Below are 15,704 nucleotides of genomic sequence, written 5' to 3' on the forward strand. Positions count from 1 at the left end.
GAGTTCCTGAGAATGAGTCCGAGCTTTATATAGTATTCTCAGTTTCAGAGTTTATCTTAAGGCTTTTGCGAGGCCAGAACCAGCTCCTGGCCTTTGCTGAGTACTCACTTGTGAAAATTCAGCTGAATCCTTCTGTGGGCATAATGCTTCAACAAAAAGATATATGCCTTACAGTGGTAAATGTAATGAGCAGCACCTCAGTTTAGTAGACAAATTTTAGCCTTCCTAGTTTGGAATTGTAGCATATAATGTGGATAGAGTATGTATTTTATTTTATTTTTATTGGAGTAACGGCACTGGCAGCATTGAGAGGTGCAAGAGACAAAGGTTGCTTTGGTAGGTAGTAACTAATGTCAGTTTTTTAAAAATAATATTTCACTTCACAGCAAGTATAAATTGGAGGGAAAGGCGAAGAAAGAGATCAGCAATCTTGTCTGTCTGACTTAGAAGCCGTATGTGTCCAACACGGGTAATTAGAGCAATATAACGCTGACAGTGTCATATATTTACTGCCATCTCTCTCTCATTCCTGCAGGAGACCTTATTTATCGCTATATCCATTATAAAGGCTGTAAGGCCTTTGTACACGTGTCCTTACAAAGGTGAATATTAGTCTACATTAATAAATTAAATCCACTAATGTCAGTGAGCTGCAGTTTTCGTTCTTGTGTGAAAACTGTCTGGGGGCTGCCGTAGAAGCCAAGTTCCAGCCCTGCTAGATGTTAATCAGGTTGTTACCTAGTTCCCCTCATACCCCAGTAATTTCTAGAATTTCACTCTTCTGATGTTAAGATTATTCTCAAGTATAACTTCTGTATATCTAGTCAATCATCTTCTGTTTTTCTTTCCCTGAGGTGTATGGTAATAGTAGTATATTTTATCAGTCCTGGGGTATCTAGGTTAACTCTGCAGTCCTCCTCAAATCCTCAGCACTCCTGCCCCTTCCCGACCAAGATGTAAGTCCTGCACTCCTGCACTTTTTATATTATTTCCCTCATGCTTTTCAGGGCAGATAAGGCTTTATCCGCTGCCACTGACGTCACTGGAAGACACTCTTCTGTAGCTGTGGGCTCGAACTGTTGCTTCATCTACATATTCTATTCTATTCTATTCTATTCTATTCTACTCTATAAGCAAATGAGATACTTGCATCTGGCGTTTGAATTTTTGTCCTACAGGAAACTTTACATTCTTGGGCCGGGGGGTGGGGGGCAGGGGAAGTTTCCATTCGGATGAAAATAGTACAATTGCAAAACTCTCTTAGGATAGACATCGAGATTTAATTTTCCTACCACTTCCCTTGGGACCTGGACCTCCAGGCTTGATGAGCTCCTGGAGGGCAGGGGATGCAGAAGCCCTGCCAGCCTGGGTGGGCAGTACTGCAGGCGGTGCAGGGAGCCTGGCAGGGTGCTTTTTGTTTGAACTGATGTGTTTTGGCACTGTTTGAGTTGTAGTAAATCCACATTTTAAAAAAAGTTGCGTTGGAAAATTTCCAGCCAGCTCCACACCCCAGCATGTTAATTGCAGGGGCACTGCAAGGGACGGTTGGTACCTGCCTCTTTTGTTCTACAGTCATGTTAATTTGCCCTGGTGTGGTGCAGGTTTTTCTACAAATACGCATGCTCCAGGCCTGCAATTCTTCCATATCCTGGTGTTTTTGAAGTAAGTGCTGCCCTGGCAGCTGTGAGAGAATGATAACAATATTAATACCGTCCTCGTATCTTTTGTCTCTTTCTCCTCCCTCCCTCCCCCCTTTTTTCACCTCTGCTGTTGTATGGTTACAGAGAGAACGTCTCCTAGGTTGTCCTTGCCAAGGAAGTAGCTCTCTGTCAGGCTGTCAAAAGTACCTACTAAGAGCTTTGAAGAGCATGTGCTGCAAGAAAGGGAAAACCAACATGCATAGCCTTCAGTCGTCTTAAAAAGACATTTTTCATTAGCTGACAAAGAGTTGTGGAGTGTTAAGGTTATGATATCGTTACTTCGGTGGTTGTGACACCAGTAATGAGTTTTTTCATGTCATTTTAGAAAGTGTGCCCTTTTCCCTGTGTTAGACATATTGTTTCCTTTCATTAAAGCCTGATCTGTAAAAGTGCACTCACCTTAAATGGTGATATTTGGAGGTAACTGGGGGCTAGTCAGGGGTACAGACAATTTGGTCTCAATTTAGGGCATTTCTTGCTACTAATCTGCAATGAAATGCCATGTGAGGGTCCTCTTCTCTCACTCCTTTTGTCTTTCTTGAGCTACATAGATTTTTTTTTCATGTTTTTTAAGTCGCCTGCACAATGAAGCCGCAACCTCACCTGTGGTGGGACCACTGCTTGGGAACATCGTGAGGCTGAGCTTTATTTTTTTTGCCCTAGGACCTAACCACAGCTTTTCCGCTCACATAAGGACTTGCATTTAGCAGTGCCCTATTCCCATGAGCAGTTTCTTTCTTCTTAGTAATAGGGAAAGCAGAAATAATCCTACTCTCAGCAGTTTTGGGATTACAGGCAAAAATTGAGTTCCTTGATGTATGACTGTGTAGGGATATTAATCTTTTCCCTGATGCCTGTTGTCTGTCATCTCTGTCTTACCAGCACTGTCCTTTTGACCCCTCTACAAGGGTAACTTGTTATTAACGTTGCCTTTGCCGCAGATACTCAGTATGCAGATGACAGCACCAACAGTTTTTCTAAAAGGGCTTGTTCTGTGCATTATCAGATGCAATATTCAAAATCGGCTTCAGCAACAAAGGATTTTGATTTTTTTTTCTCTGATGTAGCTCATGCTTATTTTATCACCATTTGCAAAGTTGATAAATTCAGAGGTGGTTGTGTTGAGCCAAATATCGGCTCTTTGTTGTTCATCTCTGAGACCGATAGCTCAGCGTGAGACCAGCGGGAAGTTTTGGTATGATCCCTGGGTGCCCTTTACTGGGGAACATGGTGGTCAAATAATTTAAAGTATTTTATGTTTTGTCATTGGTGGATTTCTGTTTCTCTCAGTATACAGTGAATTAGTGCATGTTTATGAAGGTAGATTTAGCAACTGCAGAAGGAAACAAAAAATATCAGAGTACAAAGAAGAACCTGAGAAAAGTTCATTGGATGAGAAAAATAATAAAATGTCATATGTATATGCTATGAGCTGTATTTTATAGTGATATAAAATAACACAGCCTTATGTAAGAATTTTCTTGATTCTTAAGAATTGTGATATGAAAAGCTGCTGTTGATGTTCCTGCAGTCCTGTAAGGTACTTTTCCCCTTGAAATCTGGAAAAAGTGGTTATCATGCAACTGACTACAAGGTAGGCAGTTCCACTGAAAATGTTTTGTGCTGTGGTATTTTAAATAGAGGTAGAGTACTAGCTCATATTTGGTTTTGTCTTTCTAGAATAAAAAAAGGGTAGCCACCACAGAAAAAATACCAGTCTTCTGCTTATATAGCTGGGTTAAGCTGTGCTGGGGACTTTGGAATGCTTTTCTCCTGCTGTCGTTGAAAGAGAATCAAACCTCTTAATGCAGATTTTGGTCTCTCTCAAAACTCTGCGAAATACAGCAACGTATTCTGAGATGGATTATCCACAGAGATCAGATATATTGTCATCCATCTCCACTTAATTGTGATGTGTTTTCATTTTCATTTTTGGAAAATAAAGAGGAATAGCCTTTAAAGAATAGAGTCATTTTTGTACATCTGTTTGTGCTTTGGTGACTTTAAATGTAATTCTGCAGTTTCCACAATGACAGATTCCAGGGGAAAACAGAGTGAAGTGTAGGCAGGCAATCATCTTAGTCTTTGATAGATGCTGTCTGAAAGAGTGTCTCTTACAGGAGGAGTTGTTAATAGAATGTTGAGGGAGGGGTTGTACTTTCTTTCATGTCTGTGATATAAATATGTTTGTATTTTATAGCCAGAACTCATCTCATTGTCTACTACTAGCACTGGCAAATGCCTCACGTTGTAAGACTTCATTTTCCATTGCTTCTAAGAGTTGTTGCATCTTATCTGGTTATTTTGAAAGGTGTCTGCCTCAGCCTATTTAAATTTTTAATGAAAAATGCAGCCAACATGTTTCAGAAGCTGCTGAGAGTAAGGTTAGGGGTAAATACTGTTTTGCTTTGTTGAAAAAAAATCTGGCAGTAGTTCTCTGAAAAGCTCTTTTCCTCTTGTACTTCTGAAGTGGGATCTGAAATCCCTTTGGGGAAAAGTCTTTGGTTTTTTGTACCATCTTCATAAATATCTGCCCAAATCTGGCCCAAGTTAGAGCCAAAAAATGCAGTTTATACACGCTGTGTAAAGAGTTTCTAGAGCTTTGCAGGTTAATATTTGAAGGCTCAGTAAGCTCTGAGCATGCTTCAGCCTGAGCCGTGAAGGGTTTCCTTTACAGCTGTAGCTCTCTGCTCTTAGGCCAGGATCTGCTTGTAGGATGTAATGAGCTAAAGCAGCTATAACTGTAACTTTTGCTGTGTTCAAACTAGTTCTCAGTGGGCAGGTTTGGGTTTGGGGACCTCAGTGTCACACTGTGGAGGCAGGTGCTTCCAGCCTTTGCAGTGGGTACAGCAGGGTCCCAACAGACAAGGACCTTTTGTCGCAGCTTGGACCCAGTCCCAGAGCAAGACCTCAACATGTGCTGAACAAGGCAGAGCTGTAGGGATGGAGCAGGGCATAGTCAAGAAAAAAAAAAGTTTTATTATGTTTTAAAAGAATCTATATTAAAGAATACTAGTCAGTGTTTTCCAGTTTTCGGACTCTACCTTTCTGTCTTAATCACGTTCTTGTAATTCTTGTTTTGCATGGGTAATATGCACCAGGAACTGATTATAACATCAAAGCAAAAAAATACCTGCCCAGGAAAGCAATCAGTCTTCTGAAATCAGGATCTTGTCATTTTGTGGCTTTTTTCCCGTTCTGTCAGTTTTCTGAGTACTTCCCTGCACTGCAGTGGAAGCCTCTCTACACTTGTGCTTCTGAACCCACTTCCAGCCTCCACTCTTGTATTTCACAGTTTTTACATGGAAGTGTATCCGTGTGTGCAGGGAAGCTCCATGTGTTCACTGAGGGGAGTGGTCTCTTTTTCAGAACACAAACAGCCCCAGGAATCCTTTGTGTATGCCTTTTCCTGTACCTCTCAAGGCCATGCCCTGGCATCAGCATCAAAAGACATAGCAGCAGAAGTGATGAGCATTATCTGATGGCGTTGAGTCAGTTGTACAAAATTGTGCTATGGAAACAAAATGTTCCTGCCGTCTGTAACTCTTAGAGGAGGGAATTTCTTTGTTATTTAATGTGATTTTGAAGCAGATAGCCTGTGTAAAGTTTGCTTTGTAGCGTGTTGCCCAAAGAAGATTCTCTTTGCCTTTGCTAGGTTGTTTGGCAGCAGGAAAATCTGTCTGCAGACTGGATTTTCCATGCTCCATTAAGTTTATAGGTGCTTATAAGTTACCTCTTAATTGCTCTATTACTCCTTTACCCACTGAAGCCAGCAATGTGAGAGTCTTTCTGGATCTGGGGTTTGCTGGGGTAGTTCTGGGTCTGGTCCCTTTTTAATAAAAGCATGTGGAGAGATGCTGGAGACAGGCTTCCTCAAGTACATCAGTAGCAGAAGGATGACTAGGGAAAATGTGGGCCCGCTGCTGAATGAGGGGGGTGTCTGGTGACAAAGGACCCAGAGAAGGCGGTGGTACTGAATGCCGTCTTTGCTGCTGAGGCCGGACCTCAGGAACCCCAAATGCTGGAGGCAAGAGAGAAAGTCTGGAGACAGGAGGACTTTCCCTTGGTCGAGGAGGATCGGGTTAGAGATCGTTTAGGCAAACCTGACACCCACAAACCCATGGGCCCTGATGGGATCACCCCCGAGCACTGAGAAAGCTGGCAGGCGTTATTGCTGAGCCACTGTCCATCATCTTTGGTGGGCATGGAGAACAGGAGGGTGTCTGAGGACTGGAGGAAAGCCAGTGTCACTCCAGTCTACAAAAAGGGCAAGAAGGAGAACCCAGGAAAGGACAGGCTGGTCAGCCTCACCTCCACCCCTGGAAAGGTGATGGAACAGCTCATCCTGGAGGTCAGCTCCAAACGTGGAGAAAAAGAAGGTCACCAGGGACAGTCAACGTGGATTGACCAAGGGGAAGCCGTGCCTGGCAACCTGACAGCCTCCTACGGCGGAATGACTGGCCGGGTGGATGAGGGGAGCGGTGGATGGTGCCTACCTTGACCTCAGCCCGGCTCTTGACACCGTCCCCCACCAGAGCCCCCGGGCAAGCTCAGGAGCGTGGGTCAGGCGGGTGGGCAGTGATGGGCTGAGCAGGGGCTGAGGGCAGAGCTCGGGGGCTGTGACCAGCGGCGCAGAGCCCAGCTGGGGGCCTGTAGCCAGCGCTGTGCCCCAGCTCAGCACCGGGTCCCGTCCCGTTCAGCTGGGTCACGGGTGACCTGAGGGGACGGAGCGCAGCCTCGGCAGGTCTCCCGATGGCACAAACTGGGAGGAACCGCCGGGACACCAGCAGGCCGTGCTGCCCTCAGCGAGGCCTGGGCAGGCTGGAGAGCCGGGGGGAGGGGACCTCGTGGGGTCCCACAGGGGCCAGCGCGGGGTCCTGCCCTGGGGAGGGACAGCCCCTGCACCAGCACAGGCTGGGGGGGGCTGCTGGGGGGCAGCTCTGCGGGGAAGGGTCGGGCGGTGCTGGGGGACAGCCGGTTGCCCGCGGGCCAGCGGTGGCCCTGTGGCCGAGAAGGCGGGTGGGACCCTGGGGCGCGTTAGGGGCAGCGTGGCCGGCGGGTGCGGGGAGCTGATCCTGCCCCTCTGCTCGGGCTGGTGAGGCCCATCGGGAGTGCTGGGCCCAGCGCTGGGCTCCCCAGTCACGGGAGACGGGGAGCTGCTGGGGAGGGCCCAGCGGGGGCTGCGGAGCTGGTGAGGGGCCTGGAGCACCTCCCTGGTGAGGAGAGGCTGGCAGAGCTGGGGCTGTGTAGCTGGAGAGGAGAAGGCTGAGGGGGGATCTCATCAGCGTAATCCATTGTCTTAAGGGTGAGTGTCAAGAGGATGGGACCAGGCTCTTTTCAGCGGTCCCCAGCGACAGGACAAGGGGCAACGGGCAAAAACTGCAACACGAGAAGTTCCATCTGAGTATGAAGAAACACTTTTTTACTTTGAGGGTTACAGAGCACTGGAACAGGCTGCCCAGTTGAGGAGTCCCTTTCTCTGGAGATAATTCAAAACCCACCTGGATGCAATTCTGTGCAACCTGCTCTGGGTGAGCCTGCTTTAGCAGGGGCTTGGGCTAGATGATCTCCAGAGGTTCCTTCCAACCCCAGCCGTTCTGTGGTTCATTCTGTGATTCTGTGAATTCAAGGAATATGGAAATATCCCTGACTGACACCAAAGTTACCGGTTCCTTTGGCCATAGGTTAGATTCTTCCCTGCCAATTGCAAATAACCCAGAAATCTAATGTCTTGCATAAGGAAGCCGGCACACTGGCTATTTTCAGCAGTACCGTACATACCTCTGCTTTCTTCTGCCCCAGTGGTAATTCAGAGGGTCATATTCCTACTGATGCAAAGTGTAACTTACAGAAGTTAAGGCCTGCTAAGCGAGGACTTCCAGCTGTTTCATTCTTATAATCATATAAATATTTATACCACCCCAGGGTTCCTTTCATGATGAAAATAAAGGTAGCACTTGTCTGCTGTTAAAATATATTACCTGGGAGATAAATGGCTAATCTCAGTATTGGGAAGATGGATGAGAGGAATGGAAAATTTACCATAATATTGGTTAGAACATCCACTGAGTCCAGAGGGCCTTACTGTTTACTTGAAACTCCTGCTGGGAAGTGACGTAGAGGTTCATAGCACTGTGTTTAGCTGTCAAGAGATGATTAATTAAAAGTTGTAATAAGTGTGAAATTCAATGTTTGCCACGCACAGTTTCATGGATGCTAGCTAAATTTCCTTGTGATGGGTGGTGTGCACCAGCAGCTGATTCTAACATCCCAGCAGGATGCAAATGGTGCTTTTGAAGGGAGAACCGAGACAGGGAGAGTCTGCACGAGTGACTTGCTTATGGCCACATGCGAATTGAGACAGTGCAGCATTCCTGGTGCTCTACACAATCCTGTCCCACCTCTATGAAAGCACAAGTCCAAATATATTCTGACGCAGGCAGCTGGGAGTTGTTCCCTACCCTCTGCACTGGAGTGAAATAAACGCCAGACAGACAGTGTGGGGAGCTCAAAGCCAAGGTGCCAGTGTAGCATCACCCCAGTGAACCACAATTCCGCTGTTGATCTGCAGCACGACCCTGCGGTAGCCTCCTTGCCCCTATTCATCTCTGCAGCCGTAAAATGAGACGGTAACACTGGGCGGCTGTGCTCCTGCACGGCTGGTGCAGGTTGCTCAAGCAAGGGCTGCGTAAAGGTCTGAAAAAGGAGGCTTTGCTGTTGATCGGGGGTATGATGAGGATGTCCCTGAGTCAGCCTGCTGACTTCTAGGGACTCAGCTAGGGTGCTGCCTTATTCTTCAGTGCACGATGCTGTCACTTGGGGGCCGCTTGCATCCTCCTCTTCATCTGCCACTGGATTTAGATGGAACATGCTGCAAGCAGCCTGGTTTTCTTCCAGAAAGAATTAATTATTTCACGGACCATTCAAGATTCTGATAAATGAAGTGTGCCTTGATGTCATTTTAGAGTAATATCTGTAGTGAAATCAGAACTTGTAAAAACGGGGAAAATACGTAGGATTTGTCTTTGTGTTTTGCTTTGTTTGCATTAATTGTTGCTGCTTGTAGTACGATTAAGGGGTCTGACTGAACATCAAAAATGTCGTGCATAACTGGGATTTTAATGAAATAATAATTCTTCCCTTAAAGTGAAATTATTTTTATAAGAAGATAGCAAAATAAAGGAATTTCTCTTTTGGAAATAGTTATTATAGGTAAGGAAAATCCAAACTAAACCTGATTGGCCTTGATTTTGCACAATTTTTGTCTTTCCTGATAAAATAGATTGATTTTTCTCTTCCTCAAAACTGATAAAACAGCAAGGACAAGAGGAAGAGCCTTATGAAAATCTTACCGTTGGGGCACTTTATGCAATTAATTTGCGTACAGTCACCCAAGAGGGTTTCTGAAAATGTTTCTGCTTGGTGAGAAGCTGAAGGAGAAACACCGTCTTCCAGAACAACCATTGTTAATGTCCTTTCAGTATGAGAGAGCTTTCACCCTCCCTGTGCTCCCTGTTGACTTGCTGCCAGCTGCTCATGTATGTAATGTATGTAGGTATGCTTAAAATCCATCCCCATATATGTGGAAATAGATGGTTTGTATAAACAGCACTATGCATCACATATATGCCCTGTATGCACTGCAATGTGGAATGTCAGCGAGCACAGGGAAATGAGGATCGGGGCTAGTTTAGAGGATGCCAGAGAAAAGACAGAAATGGAGAGATTTATTTCTTTGGGTAAACCTCTCTGTTAGTGAATGGCTTTAATGCTGCACCTGTTTCTTGTTCTTCCTGTCTTTCTCTTTTGCTGCTTCTTTCATTGCAGCTTTTCAGATACGCAGGCAACAAAAACCCACGGCCGGTGAAATGGAAGATTACAATTAATGCATCAGTATTCCTGTAACGCGGCTGCTCAGTAATGTCCCCTGGGAGCGTTACAATGAATATCTGACATTAATTGGCTCAGTACCTGTACATCTGACCTTGTAGAAATTTAGCAGATCAATTTTACATGTTGTTTACTGATAAAGAAAACTTCTTCAGGGCAGGGGCTGAATCTTTGGACATGCCTGCACCACAGTGACAACCAGCAGCAGCAATCAGTCTCGCTGGGTCTTGGAATAGGAAATAAAATAACAGAAAGAGGGATCATAAAGTGGTTTGTTTCCCTTGTTTTGCCAAGATCTGTTCCTCAGCAGTCTGTAGCCCACTTGAAGACTTTGTCACTGCTGGATGCCGTGCACTTGATGCGCAAACGCTGTTTTTTCTCACTTGAGTAGTATCTGTACGAGCGTTTGACATACTAAACGATATAAGTAAACCGGGTCAGAACGAGAGGAACAGCAGCTAGTGGATGCACTTGCACTGACCCTGCTGCCTCTTTTGTGTTGCTCACCCTCCGGTGGCGGAGGCTGCCGGCGGGACCTGGCAGGGGGCTGCGAGCCGCTCTCCGGCAGCCGCCGCGTTGCAGCGCTCCGTGTCGGGCAACAGCCGGGCCTCCTCTGCTGCTCGGGGCGGCCGGGCGGGCTGGGCACAAACGGGGGGTCGTTGTGCGCCCGTCCGTTCCGGGGAGAAAGTCAGTGTCCGCATCGCAGCGAGATTCACACGCCAGGCGGTCACTGGGCATAACTTTCTGTGGGGCGGTTTGTTTCCCCAAGTTGAAAAGTTGTTGAAAAGGCGGGGGGGGGGGGGGGGGGCGGGATTTGTTTGTACGCGGAGTATTTCCGGAGGCGCTGAGCGGCACGCATCGCGTGCCTGTCCCAGTGGTTTTATCGCCTTTGTTGAGGTACAGGGGAGATGCTTCGCGGAAGGTGTATATGCTGCTGCGTTACCGGCGTGCTCGGGAGCGCTCGCCGCTCTCGGGCCGTTGTTACCTGCCCCTGCCCTGTTTGGCCGGCTGGGAACTGAGCGAGCCGTCACCTCGGGGGCACGGAAACCGCATTCCCCCGCCCCCCCGCGAATTTACATCCAACACGCGATGCCTAGCGCGGCTCGCAAAGCGCAGCCCGTTCCTCCCCCCGGCCCCGCAGGGCAGGGAGCCCCTTCCCCAGGGCAGCCCCCAGCAGCGAGCCCAGCCGGGCAGAGCCCGCGGCCCCGGCCGGCGGCGGGCACTGACCGCGCTCTCTCTGTCGCTCTCCCCCCCTGCGCACCAAGGCGGACGATGGAGGCGGCGGCGAGCGGGCGCGGCAGGAGGCCGGCGCAGCGCTGGTGCTGCGGAAGGTGTGGTCACGCAGCCCGGCCCCCGAGCGGCGCGGGAGGTAAGGCTTCCGCGGCTCCGGGAGCGCGGGGCTGGGCCGGCCGGGCCGGGCTCCGCGGCGGCGGCAGCGGGCGGGGCGGCGGCCCGCGGCCCCCGGCAGGGCGATGGCCCCCGGGGGGCGCGCCTGAGGGGGGCGGCGCGGCGGGAGCGGGGCGCCATGGGGAGCGGCAGGGTGCGGGTGCCCGAGGCGCTGGCGGGCCGCGGCGGGGAGCGGCCGCTGCCCACCTTCGACGTGCCTTACTTCAAGTACATCGACGAGGAGGACGAGGAGGACGAGTGGAGCAGCCGCTCGCAGTCTTCCACCGAGGATGACTCCGGGGACTCTCTGCTTTCCGACAGATACGTGGTGGTGTCGGGGACGCCGGAGAAGATTTTGGAGCATCTCCTCAGCGACCTGCACCTGGAAGCCGCCCAGGACAAAGAGACGGGTAAGGAGCGAACCGGGCGCGGGGGGGGGGGGGGGGCGCAGTGGCTGGGGAGCGCCCGTCCCCGGTGCGGGGGGGGAGCGGGGAAGAGGTCCCGGTGCTGGGCCGGCAGAGCGGGGCGGGCGCTCCGGGGCACCCCCGGCCGAGAGCCGCGCTCCGGCCTGGTGTTCAACCGGCAGCGGGCGGCGGGACCGCGGGCGGGCGCCGGCAGCGGGGACGCCGGCAGCGGGGACGCCAGCGGCCGGGGCAGCCCTCGGCAGCCGCGCGCTCGGCGGCAGCTTGAGCCCCTCTTGCCTTGCGCGTTCGCCGCTGCCCGGGCCGCGGGGCCGGCCCGCTCCGTGTAGCACCGGCCGCCTCGGCAGAGGCTGCCATCCCTCGCAGCCAGGCTGTTGTTACGGCGATGAGCATAAGCTGTTGTTACAGGGATGAGAATACCTGCCGCGCACTCCAGCCCCCGGGCTAACTACCGTTCTGCCACCGCCCGGCAATTCGGCTCATCTTCTGTGTCATAAGCACGGCTTATAAATTTCCTCATAACCCGAGGCACAGCGTGTAGCCTGGTGCTGTACTTGTGTGTCTTCGACAGACATTGTAGTTTGTTCCAGCCTAAAGCAATTATTATATTGATCGGGCTACTTGACGTGCAGTTTAATTTTCAGCTGGATCTCTTGGCTATATGCACAGCTTGCTGTCACCAAGAGCTCCTGGGGCAGTTTATCAGAAGTGCCTGCAAGCTGCGAATCATCGATGGTTTGAGTGGAAGCGGCCAGGCTGGTGAGACTTTCCGGAGGTCCGGAACACCGAAGAGCCGAGGAAGGCAGCTGGCTGTAAATGGAGCTGTGCGTTTGATCGTTCCCACTAGGGTTAAAACGCATACTCCTGCTGCCTCTGTATCTCTCTCTCTCTGCAAATGAGATTACTGAGAATAAACACACTTTAATCCTTTTAAGTGACTGAAAATAGAAATAACATCTGCAATTCCCAGAGGAATGTCAGGATTGGGTTCTCGGGACAAGTCATTAGTTTAATGTGGGACAATAGGCATATTCCTAGCCCTGATGTATGAATGCCCCGAAGAAACGTATAGAGTGTCTCCTGGTGATATTATTACGGTATTCCTAGTGCTGCTTTTGTCTGCCTAGGCATTAATATTTAGTGCAGAGAGAGGCTGCGATTGTTTTCCTTCAGCAGACTAGTTCTGGGTGTAATTTACTTGAGCCAGCTCTTAGGCGGTGTAGTAAGGGTCCTTCCTTGGCCCTTTAGGTCAAATGTTGGATCCAGATTAAGTTTCCCCGTTAATGTTTATCATTTGCAGATTAAGGAGCATTAGCTGTCCGCCTTTATAATCTGCTTGTTTGGATTTTTTTTTAAGATCACGAGCTTGCTGGAAAACAATGAAATTTTCACTAGCGATACGCATTATATTTTAGTGTTAGTAAATACAAAGCACTCCGTACATAAAGCATTAGATGCTGTATACATCCTCACGTGTTCTACCTTTTCTTTCATTCTTCTTTGCGCTCTCTCCCTCACATCTCCGGGAGGCTGTTCCTAAGCCTGTTCTTATTGTTACAGAGAGGGGCTGGTAAACTGCCCTCAAAACAAATGCTAAACCACTACTTGACTGGTTGTTAACAGATGGCGATGTATTTAAAGGTTGATTGGCTTCCCCTCACCTCTTGTGCCTTATCCTAACTCCTTTTAGAAAGAAACAATTAGCTCTGCCCTGTAGCCAAGGTTAACCTGATCCTGGGGACAGAACAAAGTGGCTGTGGCTTCAGTTGTTTGCCATCACAAAAGAAGCATGCCCAGTCGCCCTCCACTTCAAGGGTAGTTCCTCAGGTACTGTTTTCTTCTGACTTGATTAATCTGGTGATACAGAACTTTGTCGAAATAGAAGACTTTGGGAGTTATGTTTCCCAGTGTTTTATGTGGCAGATGCCCCTGTAATGGCTTTTATCGCTGTGTTTTGCAGACTCGGTGATATTTGACATGAGGATGTATGGCATATCGGCTGTACGTGTGTACATCTTTGTGTGTGTACCTGAAGGCATCCTGCTGTTTGTGTGCTTGGATTTGCCGTTCTTTGTATTTTTTGTAGCTCCAGTCTGGCCAATCTCAGAGGACAGTTATGTCGCAAGAGTCCCGCAGGCTTGTGTTTTAGCAGGCATAGATTTGTGGAACATAAAAGGACGATGTTCTTGTACCCAGCTGCTGCTCCTGCTGTCAGTTTGCCAATTCCAGGATGACTTCCTTGGCCTCCTGCTTTCCCTGCAGCCCCCAGCCCAGTTTGCTTATTTGTGTCTGTAAAGAACATGAGAAAGAGCTGTTCTTACATACGCTGGTGCATGGGGGACTGTTGTTCTGTTTGACTCTTTGCACTGCTTCCCAAGGAGGGATGCTCTGCACGTTTTCATTCCTAGCCTTTGTATAACAAATCATAACCGCAACCCTCTGTGGTCATTAAAAAAAATAATAAAAAAATCCACTATCTCATGAGGCTAGCATGGTCACAGAGCACCGCTTTTTATAAACACTGACGTGGCTGAATGATGCTCCATGTATTGCTCCCAGCCATCCTCCATTTTTTAGCCCAAGTCAGCAGGTACTGTTTGTAGCTGGGTGAGTAAAGGAAGCTGTGGGGCTGGTCTGGAATAAATTTAGCTGGGCTCCAGTCCAGGCCTCAAGGCTCCCTTCAGCTGCTGCTAAACCTGTAGCAAGATACCTTAAGCAGTCTGCTGTGGCATCCTCTGCTATAATAAACAAGTGGGGACCTGACCAGAAGAGTCGTCCCATTGTCTGACGTGGCTGAGCACTGTTACAGCAAATGAGGACGCTAAAGAGGATGCTGGACTCTATTGCTCAGATGACTTCTGTAGGCGAGGATGTCTTGGAAGCCTGAGGTTTGCAAGACTCTTTAAGCTTAATGTACTTAATAACTGTTTAATGACTGAGGGTTTATTTGTGATGCCAGGGAGTATATGTGAGTTCTTGTGGCATCACCTTAAATTTGGGCTTGCCAGTGACAAAGATTTGCCAGGCTTCCAACTGAAAGGGGAAAGTTTTCATCTTGCCGACTTACTGTAGCCTGTAATGTACCAACCCCCAAGAAGACTGTTCTTGTTTCCTACCATGACTTGGATGGAAATTTCAAATTTCCCGTGACGAACAACTTCTCTGAGTCATCTCTAAGGTTGTTGGGATCACTGGGGGATGTCTGCCTAGTGTGTACTTCAGAGGACAGTTTGAAGTTTTAAGAACTGAACAGAGTGAGACACTTTAAATATGTCAATATCCAGGCAGAAAATGCAAGGCATGCCTCCTGGGCTAATCCTCATCAAGGACGGGGATTTGAACAAGTAATCTCCAAGAGGCCAAATCTTAGCCTCTCAGGATCAATAGTCCTTTCCCACTGACTACAACATTTCTTTCAGAATTGTCATCCTTTTCTGCAAAACCTTTTATTTCTTGAGCATTACCAGCATTTACTTCTCTGGATGTTATCTTGATCTGGTCTTGGAAATATCCTCTGACTGGTGGTCTCTATTCAAACATGCCGTTTTGCTTTGTGGTGGTTACATTCAATGTTTGGCAGTCTCTGGAATGACACAGTGATCATGACATCCACTGCTACTTCTCCAGGCCTGCCTGGATGCCCCAGACCATATCCTTCTGGCCACTGGGCCACCGCTCTCAGGCAGCTTAAGTGCAGAACGTCGCCGAAGCAGAACATCATCTTCCTCTTCGCATCTGATGACACTACATGTCTTTCACCTCCCTACTGTGGGGTTCATTTTAGGGAATGAGTAGAGAGAAGAGATTGATTTGTGAAGGTCTTTGAGAGCAAGCAGCAGTGGGAAGTGGAGATCTGGAAAAAGAATGTGAATGAGGAATGGTATGTCTGGAGGAACTTGATGGTGTCGGTCTTAACTGATGTACCAGCTTTTAGTGAACTGGGTGGAAGGGATTGTGGCAAGGGGGGAAGAATGACAAAAGATGGCCTGGAGAAGTGTTAATGGGACAGAAAAAGGGAACAGTTCTTCACGATGTAGATAAAACAGATGCAGAAAGGTGTAAGTATGGTGTGAATTTCTTAGGAATAGGAAAAGAAAGAAGTAATGACCTTTGTACCGTGCTGTGTCACCTTATCTGGGACTGTGCATGATCCTTTCATTGGTGGGAACTGTGCCCTGACACACAGGAGCAGTTTTAGCTTTGGGATCCTGACCTAGCATCTAGGAGGGGCCTTCAGACCATGTCAGTTTGTCCTGGAAGTGCTGTGCAGTAAGGGTTGCTTTTATTTAATCCATCCTGTTTCTAC

General features: G+C 48.5%; 1 protein-coding gene across 3 annotated transcripts in view; it reads left to right on the plus strand.

The window, feature by feature from the left end:
- RAPGEF5 (Rap guanine nucleotide exchange factor 5) overlaps positions 1–15,704 on the plus strand; it is a 173,498-nt gene that overhangs the window by 95,863 nt on the left and 61,931 nt on the right. For all 3 annotated transcript variants that reach the window (XM_080382161.1, XM_080382162.1, XM_080382160.1), the window contains exons 10-11: positions 10,856–10,959; positions 11,298–11,386. In XM_080382161.1, coding sequence (XP_080238287.1) covers positions 10,856–10,959; positions 11,298–11,386 — 193 coding nt within the window. The remainder of the gene's footprint in view (positions 1–10,855; positions 10,960–11,297; positions 11,387–15,704) is intronic.

Source organism: Falco punctatus (assembly GCF_963210335.1).
Source record: "Falco punctatus genome assembly, chromosome: 4".
NCBI classification, from domain to species: domain Eukaryota; kingdom Metazoa; phylum Chordata; class Aves; order Falconiformes; family Falconidae; genus Falco; species Falco punctatus.